The sequence below is a fragment of the Lonchura striata genome, chromosome 13 (genome assembly GCF_046129695.1).
Source record: "Lonchura striata isolate bLonStr1 chromosome 13, bLonStr1.mat, whole genome shotgun sequence".
NCBI classification, from domain to species: Eukaryota; Metazoa; Chordata; class Aves; order Passeriformes; family Estrildidae; genus Lonchura; species Lonchura striata.
The window spans coordinates 16,646,475-16,665,551 of record NC_134615.1 but is presented as its reverse complement, the minus strand read 5'-3'; the positions used below and the strand labels follow the sequence as shown (position 1 = coordinate 16,665,551).

Sequence of the window (19,077 nt, the reverse complement as noted above, 5' to 3'; positions counted from 1 at the left end):
AGCAGGGGAGTGACCCTTGGAAAGGGCTGACCGATGGCAGCCAAGGACAGCAGCACTGGCACACTCATGCTCCAGAATCACAGCCCGGGGCCAGAAAGTATGCACCAGGGAAGAGATGAGAGCAGCTTACAATGCTACAGAGGCACCTGGGAACCATCCAGCCTAGAGAGGAACTGAGAGGACTCCTCTCCAAGGCTCATCAGGAGGAGCAGGATCAGCAGTGACTTCAGAGTGGGTTGCCCAGGGCTTGAACCTGACCTCAAAACCCTCCAGGGATCCCGCAGACTTCCCAAACCCCCTTTCAATGCTTGATTGTCCTCAGAGTAATTTTTTTTTTGTCAGCGTGGCACCTCCCCTGCATACATGCTGTAACCCCTTGTCCTGGGTCCACAAGGTCCTTCCCGTGAGCTGCATGACCATGCAGTGACTTCTGCATCTCACAGCCTTGCCCTTGACCCCGCAGACCCCTGAAAGGACCCTGTAGCCATTGCATGCCCCAGCAGGGCTTTGCTCACCCCTCCAGCACCCCGAGCCCAGCACCCCCGGGCAGCTCCTGCTCTGCCCCAGCCCCTTCCCGGCTCAGCCCCGCAGCTCCTGCCGCCTCCGCGGGAACAGGCAGCATCGCTGTTGCAAAATGTGGAATGTGTCAGTCTGTATTATCGTAAGGAAGGCTGCTCTTTGATGTAAGACCTTTGTATACTTTCTAGACTAATCAGCAGGAAAGGAGACCTAATCGCTGGAAGAGGCAGCGGCCAGCATCCCTCACTCAAGGACGTTCCGGAACTAACAAGATTTAGGGATTGCTAACTTGGCAAAATATTCCAGGTCTGTGTATTTTAGAGCTAAACTATCTTCATTGTAACGCTAAAAATGACACCTCCAGATGAGAAAGACCCTCTGCACGTGAAGATCCTCGCCCTGAGCATGAGTAGAAGGTAGCTGGGGTTACATGATTTGTATGGAAGGTACTGGTCCATCCTAAGAGAAGGGCTGTGCCTGAGAAGTCACTAACCCTGAATTTCTGTGTATAAATAACAGCAAGGAAAGCCCGGTGGGGTGTGCTGGGTTTGTGGAATACCACCGAGCAGCCAGGCCGGGGCAGCTCTGAAACAAACGCTGTCTCACTCAGTGATCGCTACCGGCTCGCTGCACGCCACGGAACGAACCCGACTGCCGGGCACACCCCGGCCGGCAGGGCCGGCACCCCAAAGATGGCGGCGCCCGCTGGGGCTTCAGCCCGCCCGCCTCACGTGGCCGCCGTGTCCCGCCATTGCATCAGCCGCGCGGGGCGGGGCGCCGCGCGGAGGGGTGGGGCTGGCAGAAGAGTGACAGCCCCCGCAACCAATGGGAGGTGGCGCCCGGCGGAGGGGCGGGGCGGAGCGGGCGCTGCGGCGCGGCCGGAGGAGCGGAGCGGAGCGCGGGGCGGCGGTGGTCGCGCAGGTACGGCCGCGGGGCCCGGGGCGCTCCGGCTGCTGCGTGCGGCTCCCGTGGCCCGGCCGGGACCCGCGGGCACAGGGCACAGGGGCACGGAGAAGGCAGGGCGGGAGGGCGGCGGTGGCGGTCGCGCCCCGTGCGGGCCCGCGGGGGCGCCGGCGGCGCTGGCGGGCAGCGCTGTGCCCTCAGCCCGGCTCCGGCGCTGGAGAGCGGGTGTGTCTGGGCAGGGGCTCTAACAGGTCCTGCGGCCCTGCTGTGCTTGGTTCTCCCCACCTCGGGTCCTTCCCTCGTGCAGCATCGGGGTTGGACTCGGTGACCTCAGAGGACTTTTCCAACCGGATTGGGTCTGTGCTGTGAATTCTCCAGGCCTTGCTGCCGTGGGGAGTTCCCGTGTCTCCGCGCCGCAGCCGGCTGCTGGGATCTCGCCTCCCTCCCTGGTCCGCATTGCGCCGAGCTGTCAGGACAGCCTGTGGAGGACACGGGCGGTGCTGCGCTCCAGGCTCTCACTTGCCTCTTGTGTGTGGGGATGTGGGTCCCTTCAGGGAAGGCTTCTGGGCATCCCTGCAGCCGGCTCTGCTTTGAGCAGAGAGGGTGGGCAAGGTTATATTCAGGGGTCATTTTCAAACTTGGCTGTTCTGTGATTTAGTCATTGAATCACAGAAGGGTTTGGAGGTATCTTAAAGCCCACCTGATTCTAACACCCCTGACACAGGCAGGGACACCTTCCACTACACAATGCTGCTCCAAGCCCCATCCAACCTGGCCTTGAACACTTCCAAGGATGGGGAGGCCACATCTTCTCTTAGTTCTCTTAGCAACCTGTGTCAGGTCTTCATCACCCACACAGGGAATCATTTTTTCTTGACATCTAACCTAAATCTCTCCTTTTCTGGTTTAAAATCATTCCCTCCCCTTGTCATACCATTATCTACCCATGTAAAAAGTTGCTGTCCATCATTTTGATAAGCCTCCTTAAATAGTGGAAGGCTGTAATGATGTCTCCCCATTCTGCATTTAATCACCTTGAATGCTTTGGTGACTTGGCAGTTCCTCTTGTCTCCAGTAAGGCAAACACAACCTACTAAGTTTAGTATCCATGAGAATTTGATATTTTGTAACTATGCATTTTCAAAGAACAGGTAACTTGAGGTAGAGCCCCAGAAATCAGGGAGTTTAGGGGAGAGGAGATTTCAGTTTGGGCCACCACTATTTGGGGCAGATTTATGATTTAACAGAAGTGCCAGTGAGTACTTAACAATCTGGGGAGACCCTTTCAGGAGTTGGAGACAATGATCCTGATATTCACCTTGAGCTGGCAGTACATCAGACTATTGTTTGTTTTCATTTATTTCAGACTGCACTGAGGTTTTGCCACTTTCCTGCCACTTGCTTTGGACAGTGGCAAATTCCAGCTTCCAGATGGAGACCCCGCTCACTGCCAGCCAGATCCGGCAGCGGTTCATTGACTTCTTCAGGGAAAACAAGCACACCTATGTGCACTCATCTTCCACAATCCCCCTGGATGACCCCACACTGCTTTTTGCCAATGCTGGTATGAATCAGGTAGGATTCCCACCCTGGCACTGTGAGCCTATGAACATATTATGCTGGAACCTGTGAAGCGGTTTGCAGAGCTGTTGGAAAAATTATTGCTTACTCCACCTTCCTTCTGGTCACAGAGAGATGGGTGGTGTGTCCTCTGGAATCCTCTGTGCTCTCACAAAATTGGCAAGAGCACTGGAACAGGTTCCTATGGTGAGAGCTCTGCCAGTCTTGTTTCCTTAAGCCTTGGTACCGCAGCAGTCCTGGCACAAATGACTAATGGTGTCTTTGAAGAATGGTTGAAACTGGGATGCTGCAAGGACTCTGCTGCAGATTAGCACCCCATTTTTTGGCAGCTGGGAATCTGGCAGTTTTCAGTCCCTTTGGAAGGCCTGGGGTTTGGTAGGCTCTATGAATACCTGTTTGTGTGTGAGTGCTGAGTTCTAAGCAGTCTTCTCATGGACAGGAGCAGCAGGTTTGTTTCTGAAAGGTGCTTTGGGTATGTTCAGACTAGTGATATCATAACACTTACTGCCTCACTGTTGCTTGCAACATTTGAAAACAGGCTCTGATTGCTTTTTTTCCCAGTTTCTCAGCTTTTCTAGCAGTTTCACTTGTCCTTTTTCTCTCCTTGCAGTTCAAACCCATCTTCCTCAATACCATTGACCCCTCACACCCACTTGCTAAACTAAGCAGAGCCACCAACACTCAGAAATGCATCCGAGCAGGGGGCAAGCACAACGACCTGGATGACGTGGGCAAAGATGTGTACCACCACACCTTCTTTGAGATGTTGGGGTCCTGGTCCTTTGGGGATTATTTCAAGGTAAAACAGTCTGGCTGCAGCTCTGAATCTCTTATGCAGATTTATCTGTGTCTGTAAGGTCAGCAGAGCAGTTGCCAAGAGGAAGGAGAATATGTTGGAACAGAGGTGCATGTGGCTCCTTTGGAATAAATGAGCTTGGAAGCTGCCCCAGCCCTGCAGAATGATTTGAGATTAATTACTTTAGGTTTACAAGGCTGTTTAAATAAACTTTGCTAGTTTGGAGTCTTCAGGTGGAGATTTTAGTGGCTGTCCTGGAGATGTGGGGACTACTATGTGCTACGCAGCTATGACTGACCTTCAAACAGGAGTGATGATACAATAATGACTCACTTTCTTGCTAGTGTAGTATTCAAAGTCAGAATTAAAAGGATTTTTCAAGGCATTGAACATGTTAGGCGTTAACTTGGCTGCATCAAGACAGTCATGTGAGGTGTTTCTTGTGTCCTCTTCACTGCATGTATTAATTTTTCTTATGTCAAAAGTCAGAAAGTTTTCAGCTGCTGATACCTACAGTAGCCAGTACTTTGGATGTTGAAGTTGTCTTTGCATTCACTTTCTGACCTCATGTTTCCTTCTGCAGGAACTTGCTTGTAAACTGGCACTGGAACTTCTCACCAAGGAGTTTGGCATCCCTGCTGAGAGACTCTATGTCACTTACTTTGGTGGAAATGAGGCTGCAGGACTGCAACCAGACCTGGAGTGCAAGCAGATCTGGTTGGATTTGGGGTAAGGCCTTTCACTGAGGAAGGTGCATGTTTTGATAAGCAATAGTAATTTATTTGGCTTGGATATTAAGAAAAAATTCTTTAATAAGCAGAACAGAACAGGCTGCTCATAGCAGTGCTGGAGTCACCATTCCTGAAGGGATTTTAAAGCTGTGTAGCTGTGGGACTTTGGAGGATGGTTTAGTGGTGAGTTTGGTAGTATTGGAGTAATGGTTGGACTTGATGATCCAAAAGGTCTTTTCCAACCTAAATTTTTCTATTACTCAATGATGGCCTGTGTTATGTGGCAGAACACATATAAAAGGAGACTTCAACAAAGTTAAAGTGTCACAAATAATTTTTGCAGAGTGGTGGAGCTTCCAAACCAAAGGGAAGTATTCATATTAGATAGATACTGAGAACTCTGGTTTCAAAATCTCTTGTGTCAGCTTAAGAGTCCTGCTTGGTGAGGTGGATGGGATGTCCTGCCCAGTGCGCTGCCATTGACAGCATTTGAGAAGATCATGGAAGCACAGAACTGTAGAATGGTTTGGGATGGAAGGGACCTTACAGTTCATCTTGTTCCAAGCCCTGTCCAACCTGGCCTTGAATACTTCCAGGGATGGGGCAGACACAGCTTCTCTGTGCATCCTGTCCCACTGCCTCACTATGCTTACAGGGAAGAATTTATTAATTGTATATAATATGCATCTGCCCTCTGTTAGTTTAAAGCCCTTTTCCTATCACTCCATGCCCTTCTAAACAGTTCCTCTCCAAATCTCTTGTAGTCCCCTTTAGGTACTGAAAGGCCACGACAAGGTAGTTCCAGCACCTTCTCTTCTCCATGCTGAACAATCCACATTCTCTCAGCCTTTTCTCATAGGAGAGGTTCTTCACCCATCAGTGTCTTTGTGCTGATGGCTTTACTGGGCTGTTGTGTAAATCTCTGTCTCCACCTGGGATTACTGCCAGGTGCCAGTGTTCACTTGATCCCCTCAGCAGAGATCCTGAGCATTAGGCTTTTAGATTGATCTGTCTCAAGACACTAAGAATTCATCAGCACATCTAGGGAACTAGTGACCTGTGGTTTCTCTGGTATGGCCTTTAGTGTGGGAAATTCTTTTTAGTTAGTCTCTGTTTTTCAATAAATTTCTTCTTACAGGCTGGCTGAGGGGAGGATTCTGCCTGGCAATATGAAGGATAATTTCTGGGAAATGGGAGACACTGGCCCCTGTGGCCCTTGCAGCGAGATCCACTATGACCGGATCGGGGACAGAGATGCTTCACACTTGGTCAATCAGGATGACCCCAACGTCCTGGAGATCTGGAACCTGGTGTTCATACAGTTCAATAGGTGAGCCAGACCTGCTTCCAGGTGAGACAGGTTGCTACAGCTCAGTTTGGGAGGCTGCTTGGGCTGTGTGTTCTTTCGACTGCCTGTGGCTTACTTGCCATACCCAGTTATCCAGCAGCTGAGCACTTTGTCATGTTCTGTCCCCTTGTCCACTGGTACAGAACAGGTTGGTCACACTGCTTTTGGGACAAACTGAGAACATTTTCTCTGTTTATCTGCCAGGTGTTCAGTAGGGAATAAGTTGTTGTCTGCTCTGGGTGTAAGTTGCTGCTGAGGGTCTTGTTAACTGTATTTTATCAAAGTTGTCCTTTGTGTGGCTTGTGTATGGGTCTGTGTCACAAATCCGATGGAACTGAATCTTACAGAGATGGAGAGAAATGTGGTTCTCCCTGCAGAGCATCCATCCATGACATCTCACCTTTCTTTGTCAGGGAAACTGATGGGACACTGAAACCCCTTCCTAAGAAAAGTATTGATACGGGGATGGGCCTGGAGAGGCTGGTTTCTGTGCTGCAGAACAAGATGTCCAACTATGACACTGACCTTTTCCTTCCTTACTTTGAAGCCATCCAAAAGGTATGAACTGAAGCCTGACCTAGCTGCGTCCATTCCCTGAATTCTTGGGGAGATGTATGGGACCAGTTGGACAGGGTGGTCTCTGCTTTCCCAGCTGCTGTGAGCCCCACACATTTGCACTTTGCTGAGGGTAGGATCCCAGGCTGGCACAGTAATTACTGCCCTGAGACATGTTTCCAGGGGAAAACAGGACAGTGAGTGGTGCAGCTTTCCCAGGTTCTGTGAACTGTCCTGATGGACACTCCTTGGTACTCTCCCAGTGGGAGATACTCTGCAGTCCAACATGGCCAAGCGCCATCTTTTTGCCACGTGCTAGAGAGCACGTGGTACTGCTAACCCAGAATGTAGAAAAATCCCATAGCCAGGAGTGCTTTGCATAAGCCACTACAGTCACTGGCAGAACCTGTGTGCTGTTGCTGTGCTGTCCTGGGTGAGGACCACATTACCCATGGTGGGAGCTCTGTGTGCAGGTCTAAGCCTTTTTTTACCTCTGTGGAGGAGGTAAAGCTTCCTGACTGCAGATCATGCTGGATGAAATGCAGAGTGATGAGCCCAGGCTCCTGCTACCTCTAAGGAATGAGGTGCCAAGCTCTAGAGTTGGAATTGGAGAGCTGCCTTTTTTCAGTGTTAAGTCCACTGGCTAGATACAACCCCTGTGTCCTTGTTTGCCTTCCTGCTGTGTTCTGGAAGCCTGGCTGGAGGGACTGTGCCAGGATGTTTGCACCATGTGCAAGCAGTGCATAGTTACAGCAGTATCTTTCCCTAGGGTATGGATAAAAACATCCTAAAAGAGGAAAGCTGGGGCCATCTCCTGTGTGACAGAAATTGAAAGGTTTCTTGGCTGGGCAGGTTATGCCAGGTTGGAGTCCTTGAGCCAATGTGCAAAACAAATTATTTACCTGTACTCTCCTTCTTCCTCTTTCTTGGGCTCTTAATGATGGGATAAATTGGATTTTCTTCCCTCTGGTTTGGAGAGCTTTTGGCCATTGAGATGTGGCACCATGCAGAGCCCTCAGCTCTGTGCCTCCCCTAGGTTCACTGTATCACCTCTTTCCAAGAGGAATATTCTCCTCTGTGGCTGTGGGTGGTGGGGTTGGCTTGGCTTCTGAGGCCCTTCCCTGTAATTCTGCCATGGTGCCACTGGCAGTAATTGTACCCCTGGCTCACTGCCTTCTCCTCTGCAAAGGGCACAGGTGCCAGGCCATACCTGGGGCAGGTCGGGGCCGAGGATGCTGATGGAATAGACATGGCCTACCGCGTGCTGGCTGACCATGCACGGACCATCACCCTGGCCCTCTCGGATGGGGGCAGGCCTGACAACACTGGCAGAGGGTAAGAAGGAGCTGCTACATTGGCACCACTCCCATTCTGTTCTGCATGGTTTCCCTCTGGGATCTCCTGTGTCTCTGGGTTCTCTTTGGATTTGTCATTGAAGCAGTGGGTAGCAGAGTGTTTGCTCAGGATATTTGGTGCTTGAGTCGCTGTAGTAAGGTTCACCCAGAAGATGATGCACGAGTCTGAAGGTTCTTGTGAGCACCATTGTTGCTGTGCCAGCCCTCAGACAAGATGACTGTGGGCAGAAAGGCACGCAGCCCAGCTTGGTGCAGTGTTCCTGTTGAAAAAGCAAGGAATTTTGGGCTGGGGGGCTGTACTGCAGATGCCAGTGGACTCCATAAGCACACAGTGAATGTGGATCATGGAGCTGGGGCTAGCACCTTACCTATGTCTTGCTGTTGCCATGAGCAGCTGCTGGAGGGAAAACGAGAGGGGAAAACCGTGTGCTCTTGGTCCTGGGAGGGGAGTGCTGGTAGGTGGATGCTGGTGGAGCCCCTGAGAACAGCTCAGATGTGTAACATTTGCATGGGGGGGCTCTGCTATTCCCTAGGTATGTGCTGAGGCGGATTCTCCGACGGGCTGTGCGCTACTCCCATGAGAAGCTCAATGCCCCCAAGGGTTTCTTTGCTACTTTGGTTGATGTGGTGGTGCAGTCACTGGTAAGTTCTATTCCACTGTATCTGCTTAAGATTTCCTCTGCTGAGGTGTGCAGATCTCCATGTTGAAGGGCTTCTCCTCCTGGGTCTGCAGGGAGATGCCTTTCCTGAGCTGAAGAAGGACCCAGATATGGTAAAGGACATTATCAATGAAGAAGAGGATCAGTTCCTGAAAACACTGAGCAGAGGCCGTCGCATCCTGGACAGGAAGATCCAGAGCCTTGGGGACAGTAAAGTCATTCCTGGTGAGGCTGTGACTTCTGTCTAGATGCAGCAAAAGTCATTTGTTATCTGGGATTACATAAGGACTAAGGGAAGTTGGGGGAAGGGAAAGGGTGGAAAAATTAAAGGTGGTGGAAGGTGGTAGAGAGACAAAGTTGGAGTCAGAAGACATCTCTTAGAGCTGAACCACCCATCTCTCTCTGGCCTGTGCTCAGTTGCTGAGGTTTCTGAGCTGCCCAGACACACATCTCTGTGCTGTCAGGGAGGAGCCTTTTGGATGTTCACGTTCTCCAGACCTGTTCACTGTTCTGCCATAGCTCAGAGCCAGTGGGGAAGCAGGGAAGGGAACAGTGTCTCATGGAACATGAGAGGTGACTGCTTTGCCCTTTCTCTGCAGGTGACACTGCCTGGCTGCTGTATGACACCTATGGTTTCCCTGCGGATCTCACTGGGCTGATTGCAGAGGAGAAAGGTCTTGTTGTAGACATGGAGGGCTTTGAAGAAGAGCGGAAGAATGCTCAGGTGGGTAACAGCTCCAGGAGAAGGCAGTTTATGAGTGGGCAGGAAGAATTCCCTTCCTTGCAGTTTGCAGTCTTGAGTTGCTCCTTTCTCACTGAGTCTGCTCACACCCCATGTGCCCCATGGTTTGTCCCATGGGAAAAGCCAGGACAACAGCAGTTGCTGTGGAACATGTTTTTTTCTGTACAGCTGTGGTTGGTTCTCCTCACTAGCAAAGCCTGGAACCTTGAGCTCAGCCTTCAGACAAGAGATGGCAGAGTGCTGGGAGCACTTCTGCTGTCCTCTTCTGGTTAGGGAAGTTATTCCCTGTCCAAGGCTCGGTATCTAGGCAGGCCTGCACCTTAGGTGCATTTCCCAGTATGTTTGGTGCAGCAACAGGGAGTGGCACTGACTAGCTAGGTACTTGCCTGGTCCTTACTGGGCTCAGGCCCACTTGGTCTGCATGCTGGAACTGGGTGCTCTGAAGCCAGAAAAATTGGCACACTCCAGGTGCTGGCACAGAGCTTCCCAGGGCAGAACTCTAAATCAGGGAGTGCTGAAGAATGTGAGTGAGATATGCAGTTAGGCTGGCATGCACTGGTGTTTCTTAAACCTTGGTTTAACCAAATGGCAGGTTATTTCTCAAACCTTGTTCATTGGCAGCTCAAATCCCAGGGCAAAGGTGCTGGAGGGGAAGATCTCCTCATGCTGGACATCTATGCCATTGAAGAGCTGAGAGCCCAAGGCCTGGAGGTGACAGATGACTCACCAAAATACAACTATGCTTCAGATCTGAGCGGTACCTATGGTATGGAAAAACCTTCTCACAGTCATGTTCTGCTACTAAACCTTCCCTGGCATGTGCCTCTGGGCTCCCCTTTCCTGGGACATGGAGATGGAAGTGGGAGGCTGTGCAGGTGAATAGTCTGCTTGTTACTAACTGAGCACAGAAGGGGTTCAGACTGTTCAGGGGCTACTGTACTGCTGTTGCCAAATTAAGGGAATTCCTTTTCCTTCAACTTTGTCTCCACACTCTGTTGGTGTTTCTCAGCTGCTCCTTTGCCAGTGCTGCAGGAGACTGCAGTTTCTCCTTGGCCTGTTGGAGGGTCCTTGGCTTGCTTGCTCTGGCTCTCCTGCTAGTTTTTTGATTTGATGGAGATTCAGGAGGCTGCAGGCTCATAGCCATGCGTGCTGCTGACTTTTGCTGCATAGGTGTGGAAGGCAGTGATAGGCCCTGCCTTGGAAGGAAATTTCCAACTGACTGTTGCCTTACTCCCCTGTCCTTATCCCCTGAAAATGTGTTAGCTGCTATGAGCCCCTGCAATAACTGGGGGATATTGCTATAACATTCTGCTCCCATGTGGTGTCTACAAGGTTTTCCTGTTTTACTGACACTGCCTGTCATCCTGGTGGCAGATTTTGGGAGCCTCGTGGCCACAGTGAAAGCCATCCGCAGGGAGAAGAAGTTTGTGGAGGAGGTATCCACTGGCCAGGAATGTGGCATAGTGCTGGACCGGACCTGCTTCTACGCCGAGCAGGGTGGGCAGATCTATGACCAGGGCTACATGGTCAAGGATGACGACAGCAGGGAGGATGTGAGTGGGCCTGAGAGCCTTTTGCTAGACTCAGTCTGACTTGGGGCCTGGGCAGAGAGGAGAAGGGGCCAAGCAAGCTCCAGCAATTTCCCATCCATGTCAGATGTCACACATTGCACAGGGTTCCTTTTTGGGCGTGCAGAATGGCATGGATGTGCTGGGGTTTTGTTCCCCTTGCTCCTTGAGGAGCTCAGATCTGTGCTGCTATCACCAGAATGTGGGTGCCTCTGGTGGTGGTGCTGGGATTGCCAAGCCCAAGGGCAGTGCTCTCAAGCTAAGATGGGGAGATGAAGGTGGGGAGCTCTTTCTGTGCCCCATAACTGTGCCCTACCTTCATTCACTTCTCTGCTTTGCTGTGTACTGCGCCTGGGGACACTCAGCTTTCTCCAGCACACACACTATGGCTCTCAGCTGGGACCTTTCCAGTTGCAGCTCAGACCTCTGGCTGGATGTCTCCCCTTGGCCTCTCACCCTGCTCACACGGGGCATTTCCCTTTTTGTACAGAAAACAGAATTCACTGTGAAGAATGTTCAGGTCCGGGGAGGCTATGTGCTCCACATAGGAACCCTGTATGGGAGCTTGAAAGTAGGAGATCAGGTCCACCTGACTATTGATGAGGTGAGTTAAAACATGGTGTAACACAAGGGCTTCCCTCTTTTCTCTGGATTTTGTTTCTGGATTTTGTTTCTGGATTTTGTCTTGTTTCTTTTTATTGGTGCCACTCTGGGGGCCTGACATTTGGGTCCTGCTCTTCCCTGCATCACACAATCAAGCAGTGTCTGGTTGACTCCAAGTCTCTCCTGCTTCACACCTGGCTTTCTCTTACCACGAGGCAGATAATGCCCAGCTAGCTCAGAGCTACTCTTGCTGGGTTTGCTGGTCACAGGCAGAAGCACATTTTGCATCATGACTTGCAGGGAGAACGTGTGGTGCTCCACTATGTGGGGATAACAGCAGAGAGCCTGGGCTGTCTGCCCCACTCCAAACATTGCTCCTGTGGGCTCAGCTTGCTGAGTCAGTGCTGGGTGGAGCACAGTCAGCCTGATGCATTTCCCTTCCCTATAGAGGCAACACCTTTAGAGGAAGAGGGAAGGCGTCCATCTTCAAGTGCTTTTCCCTGCTGAGGAACAGAGATTAGTTATATGTTCCTGATCTGTCCTTGGCCTCCTTCCACACAAGCCAAACAAGGGAACTGCCAGGAAAAAAGGCATGCATGGATTTGGTGGGTAGCAACTGTTCCTATAGCTGAAGCTCCAAGGCAGCAAGTGTGATCAGTTGTTTCTGGTGTCCTGAGCTAGTTGAGGATTCTGCTGGAGCAGGGCATTAACCTCCCCTTCAGCTGCTGGAGGTGGCCGTGGCTCTGGGGTGTGGGACCCCATCTAACAGTGGCTTCCTCCTCAGGCCAGGCGGAGGCCGGTCATGAGCAACCACACGGCCACCCACATCCTCAACTTCGCCCTGCGCTCCGTGCTGGGGGAGGCTGACCAGAGGGGGTCCCTGGTGGCACCGGACCGGCTGCGCTTCGACTTCACGGCCAAGGGAGCCCTGTCCACCCAGGAAATCAAGAAAGTTGAAGGGATTGCCAACCAGATGATTGAGGAGTCAAAGGTGGGTATGGGTGACACGTTGTATACCTTCAGTCCCTGTTTTGGATGATCTGGGATGCTGGGAGTTTGGCATGCACAGGAGGATTCTGAGCTGCTGGTGCAGTACTGTGCACAGATTGCCATCACTTTAGAGGGTTTTGAGTGGAAAAACCCCATATGGATTGTTTGGTTCATTGGTTTCATGCCCTCTCTAGGGTTGAAGTGTTCCCATGCCTGCAGCAGTGTCACATCAGCTGCAAGAGCCAGGAAGTTTGGCAGAGTAGTTTTGCAGGCCTGGCTGGGTCTACAGCATACACCCAGACAACCCATTGATGTATTCCCAATGGCAGGAGAGTGGCAGTTGTCTGGTGCCAAGTGTCAGAGCTGACCCTGAAGGGCCCTGGAATCTGTGCTTGGAACCATTTGCATGTGCAGTAACACACAGGGAATCTGAGCAGGTGGTACTGGGAGTTTTGAAGATGAGATGTCTTTTAATAACTTTGTGATTCTTGTAGTTCAACAAACCCCAGCTCAGGTAAGGCACAAGGCTTCACTTCTAGGATCTTTCAGAGGAAGGAATTTCCTGGGAATGTGGGCCCTCAGTCACAGCTGACAGAACTGGCTCTTACCTGCATCCCTTTGCTGTGCTCTGCAGACTGTGTATGCCAAGGACTGCCCTCTTGCAGAAGCCAAAGCTATCCAAGGACTTCGGGCAGTTTTTGACGAGACTTACCCCGATCCTGTCCGTGTGGTGTCCATTGGCATCCCTGTGGAGGAGCTGCTGGCTGACCCCTCTGGCCCTGGGGGCTCCATCACCTCTATTGAGTTCTGCGGAGGGACGTGAGTGCCTAGAAAGGCTGGGGAAGGTGGCAGGGTGGCTGAAAGGAGTTCCTGTGGAGCTTGAGCTCCTGGGAGTGTCATGAGCATTCACTGGGCAGAGCCAGGGCAGAGATGGAGGTGGTAGTGATGATGTCTTTGCATTCCCAGTCCTGAGTCAATCAGTCTTTAAAATTACCTTTTGCAGGCAGGAAACTGCCTGTATTGCCCATGACCTCACACAGGGTCTCTGGCAGTGCTGGGAACACAGGTCTTACCACCCTTTCCTCACTCATTTGCTTTCAGCACTGGTTGTTTTTTCTGTATGTCCCCACACTGCTGCATTTCCTTGGCATGATGGTTGTATTTTTTCTTTGCTGATTCTTGCTGAGATGAGAAGTGGACTTCTAACTCTTTCTTGTGGGTCTGTCTGGGTTCTTTCCAAAGGCACTTGCAGAACTCCAGCCATGCTGGCTCCTTTGTGATTGTTTCAGAAGAAGCAATTGCTAAAGGCATTCGGAGGATAGTTGCAGTCACCGGGGCTGAAGCTCGGAAGGTAAGGGTAGGCAGGAGAGATCCTCTGTGAAATTCCACCTATTAACCCTGTGCCAAAGTTCATTTTGTTCAAATTTGCACAATATCCTCTGAGGGACTCATGGAAAAGGGTGCTGCTGTTGCCAAAGACTGTTCTGGAGACACTGGCTGTACTACAGTCGGAGCAGGGAAGAGAGAAGGAAGTCTCAGCTGTAGGTGTTGTGGCAGAGAAACCTGGGTGGGTGTGTGGGATGGCTCCAGGGTTAGCTCAGGTTGCTTTCCAGAGTGGCTGCTGGTGTAGAGCTCTCAGCAGCTGGCAGGGCCAGCAGGAGAGTGGTGAAGTCTGAGAATCCAGTTCTGTGCTGCAGGAGGCAATGACTTTGGATGTGGCCTGGTGCTCCCTAAAGTGGGAGAAAGGGGTTTCATGGGGAAGACTATTTCTCTTTGGGGGGGGATCTTGGCAATCCTGGCAAAGGAAAGAGACCTGGGGCCCATGTGCCACCATCACACCCTGGTTCTGGTCAGATGCTGCCTGCTTTGGCCCAGTGGCTTTCCGAGAGTTACTAAGCTCCATCCTGGGGCATTCCAGCATTCTTCACCTCTTCACACTGGAGTGACCAAAACCCCAGCCTGATCAATCTTCCAGCTTGATTTAACTCAGATTGTATCCTCCTAGGCCCTCAGGAAAGTCGACAGCCTCAGGAAGTTGCTGTCAGCCCTGGAGGCCAAGGTGAAGGTCCAGACTGCTCCCAACAAAGACGTGCAGAAGGAGATCACAGATCTTGGTGAGGTGAGGATGGTAGCAGTACTCTGCCTCCCCAAAGTGAAAGGGACCTTGATTGCCAGAACTGGGTATTAATGAGGCCTGAGTTCACCTTCTGCTCCTGTCCAACAGCCCTGCATCCCATGGGTGCTGCAGCCAGCACCTCTTTCCTCGGGTCACTGGCACTGGGAGAGGAGTGGAGCTTACTGGGCTCTGCCAGCTGAGGCAGAGTTTATGAGGTGCTTCATCTCCTGCCATGATTGCTGGCACCTTTAACCTTCTCTACCTGCTCCTGTTTTGCAGGCTCTGGCCACTGCTATTATCCCACAGTGGCAGAAAGATGAACTGAGGGAGGCTGTTAAAGCACTGAAGAAGGTCATGGATGACCTGGACCGAGCAAGCAAAGCCGACATCCAGAAAAGAGTGAGCTGTGGGCTGGAATAAAGGACAGGGTGGGAGGCCTGTGGGGGGCTCCTTTGGGAGCTCTGATAGTGTTCAGGATGGAAGAGAATTGATGTATGGGCATGCCCCTCAAACTGTTCAGCCTTTCAGCTTCTCCTGCTGCCTCCTGAAGCAGAATTACCTCTGTGCCCATCCCCTGGGTTGAAGCATAGCAGCCTGTTCCTGCTCTAACAGTGGCCCTGGGTGCAGGTTTCCTCCTGGATCCCATTGGAGTTTTCTGGAGGAGGAATCATGCTCGACATGCTGTCTTGCAGGCCACATACCTGCCTGTCAGAGTACATTCCTCCTGGCTTTATAGTGTGAGGCTGCTCCAGGCTGGGCTTTTGGGTGTGTTTGGGCAGCCTGGGGACTTCTGTCCCTGCTCCACCCAGGTGGTTCTATACACAGTGTGGATGATTTAGTGGCTGACCACTGTTGTCCTCAGGTACTGGAGAAGACCAAGCAAGTCATTGAGAGTCACCCTAACCAGCCATGGGTCATCATGGAAATGGAAAATGGAGCCTCAGCAAAGGTATGGGAAAGTCTGATCTGTCCTCAGCAACTTTCCTTCAGCCTGAGGAGCAGCTAAGTGGTCTGTCATCACTTGAGGATGTGGTTCAGTTCTACAGAGCTGTCCCTCTTGCCACCTGCCATCCCTGAGACCTGGGATTTTCTCTTGTGTCCCACCTCCTGGACTGGCACATGGACTTGCTGGGGTGGTGAGGTTTTAACCACTTGCTGAGTTTCCAGACCTGGTGGTAGATAGGGAGCCCAGCAGAAATCCTATTATGTCCCAGCTAAGACTCATCCTGCAGCAGTCATGACACTGAAATGCACTTAAGGGACTGAGAGCAGCAGCTCTGCTAAGCCATGGAAGTTGTGATGCTTGTGGCCCCCGCAGATCAGCTCCAGGCGTGGTGTCCTGGGCTGAGTGTGGACAGGGCCAAGCAGAGAGCTGCCCCAGCACTGTCTGCTCAGCTGAGTTAAAGTTCTCCCCTGGCCAGGGCTGAATCTGCTCCTTCCCTCCTCCACACACAAGTATTTTCCCAAGTGATTTCTGTTGGAATGAATGCTCTGCTGTGTGTGTTGTGCCACAGTGCTGAGCCCAGTAGGTGCTAGGCAGTGGGAGCTGGTTGTGCCTGGGCTTAGACCACTCTGGGCTTAATGCTCTTTTAAAATTTCCTTTCTGAGAGTCTTGGAGCTGATCCTGCTCGCTCTCTGTGGCCACCAGCATCACCATGATACCCATGCTTCTGCTCCCAGTGGGTGCTGTTGCAGCATTTTCCCTGGCAGAAGGGTGCATCCCATGGGATGGCAGTGCTGCAGCCCAGGGAGCTGCATGTTCCCAATCCACACAGAGCAGCACTGCTTTGCTCACCATAGGACCCATTCCTGGGGCTCTGTGCTGCATCGTGCTGTCTGTGTGAGTGAGGGATGATGGTCTCCTTGAGAATAATAGAATGTGTGGCAGTCTCCCTGATTCTTCCCTGCCTGCTGTGTCTGATAACCCTTGCAGGCTCTTCACACTGCGTTTGAGTACTCTTGACTCCCTTTGGAACAGCTGTTCCCTTCTGCTGGGAAGAGCTTTTTTCCCTCCAGCCAGTACACTCAGGCAAAGATTTATTCTGGAGCTCATTTTGCTAATTGCTGTATGTCTCAAGATGGGGAAATAAAAGCATTTTCTCCTTCCTGCCTTGGGGTACACAGGCAGGGTTTATGTCCCCTGCCAAGGCTTTGACGTTGCCAGGAATATGAAAATGGCTGATGTTTGGGAGGACGAGCATTGCAGAGTGCTGCTAGCTGGTTTAATGCAATTCCTAATCCCTGAAGTCTCTGTGGGTGCTGTTGGGGCTGGAGCTGGGCTGGGTGCAAGCACAGAGAGGCAGTCATATAATGATTTTGTTCTCCTCCAGGCCCTGAATGAATCTCTGAAACTCTTCAAGACTAATTCCCCCCAGACTGCTGCTATGCTCTTTGCTGTGGATAATGAAGCTGGCAGGATCACCTGCCTGTGTCAAGTACCCCAGGTAATGCCAAGACTGTGTGCCTGCCTCTCTCTGAGCCTCTGTGGAGGAGCTGCAGCCTCCAGGCAGGAACGTTACGCTGCCCAATTTGATTGGGGTTTGGCAAGACCCAGAGCCTTTTCAGGCTGCTGAAGTGAGGGAAGAGAGGTTATGCTCTGCAAACAGGGAAGGGGAAGAGTCAGGACTTAATGGGGTGGTAGGCATGGGGCAGGGTGATCGCTGTTCAGTGCTGACTGCTGGGTTTCTTTTCCTGCTCAGGAGACTGCAAATAAGGGCCTGAAGGCCAGCCAGTGGGTGCAGGAAGTGTCTGGCTTGATGGACGGAAAAGGCGGTGGAAAGGACATCTCTGCACAGGCAACAGGCAAGAATGTGGGCTGCCTGCAGGAAGCCCTGAAACTGGCCACGGACTTTGCCAGGCTCCGCCTGGGGGAGCTGAAGAACTGACTGAGGGGAGAACCCCGGTCCCTTTGTCTCCCTCCCTCCCTGTCCCCTGCGCGGCTTTGCTGTAATAAAGGCTCCCTGCCCCGCGCTCTGCTCCCCGGCTCTGCAGGCGGGGCGGGCTGGGCTGGGGTGGGATCCCGCTGCCAGTCACGGCTTGTGCCCGCCTCCCGCCCGGGCCCGCCCCGCCGCCGTCTCCCGGCGTGCCGCCGAACATGCCGCTGGATCACCGCCGCCTGCGCGGCCCCGAGGAGTCGCAGCCGCCGGCGCTGTGGGCAGCGGCCGCGGCCGAGGATGAGGAGGACGGGGAGGGCGCGGCGCCGCGGGACCCCTGTGCGCTCCGGCCGCTGTTCGCGCGGGCCGGGCTGCTGAGCCAGGCGCAGGGCTCGGCCTACGTGGAGCTGGGCAGCGGCACCAAGGTGCTCTGCGCCGCCTGGGGCCCGCGGGAGGCGGCCGAGCCCGGCCCGGGCCGGCTGCTCTGCGAGTTCCGCCGGGCGCCGTTCGCGGGGCGCGGGGCGCGGAGCCGGCCGGGCGCGGCGGCGGAGCGGGAGGCGGAGCGGGAGGCGGCGGCGGCGCTGCGGGAGGCGCTGGAGCCGGCGGTGCGGCTGGGCCGCTACCCGCGGGCCCGCCTGGCCGTCAGCGCGCTGCTGCTGCAGGACGGCGGCTCGGCGCTGGCCGCCGCCGTCAGCGCCGCCGCGCTGGCGCTGGCGGACGCGGGCGTGGAGATGTACGACCTGGCCGTGGGCTGCGCGCTGTGCCTGCCGGCCGCGCCCGCCGCCGCCTGGATGCTGCAGCCCGCCGAGCCCGAGGAGCGCCGCGCCGCCGCCCGCCTCACGCTGGCCCTGCTGCCCGCGCTCAACCAGGTGTCGGCCGTGCTGGGCGGCGGCCGGGGCGGCCCGCCCGAGGACTGGGCGCAGGCCCTGCGGCTCGGGCTCGATGGCTGCCACCGGCAGTACCCGGTGCTGCGGCAGAGCCTGCTGCGGGCCGCCCAGCGCCGCGACGCCGCCGCCGCCGCTGCCGCCACCAGTGCCTGAGTGCCCGTGAGACCTGCGTGCCCCGGTCTGCGGGTGGGCATCTCCCAGAGCCCGCCCAAGCTGCTTTCAGTGCTGCCGGGACGCCTGGTGCCTGCTTGATCCACACACCGCTGTTCGGGACTAAAATAAGTTACTTCTAGAATCTTAAAAGTTTGTTAAGTTTAGCTGTAACTGCTGGTGAAGCCCCATACCGAGCCTGATCCATGCCTCATGCTGCTGGAGACTGGACGAACCAACCTTTGCACTGCTGGAGACCCCTCGTGTTGCCCACACAGCTGGAGGCCCAAGGACATGAGACTCTGCTTCCCCCACACACTGCCCGAGCACCCCAGAGTGCAACTCGTGTTGCAGGAGACCATTCTCAACTGGCACCACAGGACCCAAACAGCCTTGCATGCTGCTGAAGCTCCCCAAGAACAACCTCCATACTGCCTCAGCATCCAGAGCCTGTCCAAGGCCTCCCTCCAAGCAATTGCTGGCACTCGGGACCCCACATCTCCACCTGTGCTGGTCACAGCACCAGGCTGAAAGCCTCACTCCAGGCTCCCCACCATATCCATCTGTGCAGGCAGCACCAGACAGGAACCATATAATGGCATGGACTGCACAACCTTTGGACTTCTTGCCCAGGCACTGCTTCAGGTGGCAGAGTTGTGTTTTGTTCATTTTTTCGTAATAATAAATTGTATTTTTTCTGA

At 53.4% G+C, this 19,077-nt stretch overlaps 2 protein-coding genes across 2 annotated transcripts; both read left to right on the top strand.

The window, feature by feature from the left end:
• Positions 1 to 1,358: 1,358 nt before the first annotated feature.
• Positions 1,359 to 17,435, top strand: AARS1 (alanyl-tRNA synthetase 1). Its single transcript, XM_021541134.2, has 21 exons — positions 1,359 to 1,440; positions 2,789 to 2,997; positions 3,614 to 3,802; positions 4,383 to 4,528; positions 5,669 to 5,860; positions 6,292 to 6,436; positions 7,623 to 7,768; positions 8,322 to 8,430; positions 8,522 to 8,672; positions 9,047 to 9,171; positions 9,811 to 9,955; positions 10,564 to 10,742; positions 11,248 to 11,361; positions 12,145 to 12,351; positions 12,985 to 13,169; positions 13,593 to 13,701; positions 14,356 to 14,469; positions 14,746 to 14,865; positions 15,329 to 15,415; positions 16,797 to 16,910; positions 17,166 to 17,435. Exons 2-21 carry the CDS (start codon positions 2,854 to 2,856, stop codon positions 17,349 to 17,351), a joined length of 2,907 nt encoding a protein of 968 aa, XP_021396809.2. The 5' UTR covers positions 1,359 to 1,440; positions 2,789 to 2,853; the 3' UTR covers positions 17,352 to 17,435.
• A 51-nt stretch (positions 17,436 to 17,486) lies between these two features.
• Positions 17,487 to 19,077, top strand: EXOSC6 (exosome component 6). Its single transcript, XM_021541065.2, has one exon. The coding sequence runs from the start codon at positions 17,561 to 17,563 to the stop codon at positions 18,377 to 18,379; it is 819 nt and encodes a 272-aa protein (XP_021396740.1). The 5' UTR covers positions 17,487 to 17,560; the 3' UTR covers positions 18,380 to 19,077.

Bases quoted from the DNA above. Each gene is read 5' to 3' on its own strand.
- AARS1 (XM_021541134.2), top strand. From the start codon at position 2,854: ATGGAGACCCCGCTCACTGCCAGCCAGATCCGGCAGCGGTTCATTGAC. The intron at 3,803-4,382 runs GTAAAACAGTCT...TTCCTTCTGCAG, and splicing joins CCTTTGGGGATTATTTCAAG to GAACTTGCTTGTAAACTGGC. The intron at 16,911-17,165 runs GTAATGCCAAGA...TTTCCTGCTCAG, and splicing joins GCCTGTGTCAAGTACCCCAG to GAGACTGCAAATAAGGGCCT.
- EXOSC6 (XM_021541065.2), top strand. From the start codon at position 17,561: ATGCCGCTGGATCACCGCCGCCTGCGCGGCCCCGAGGAGTCGCAGCCG.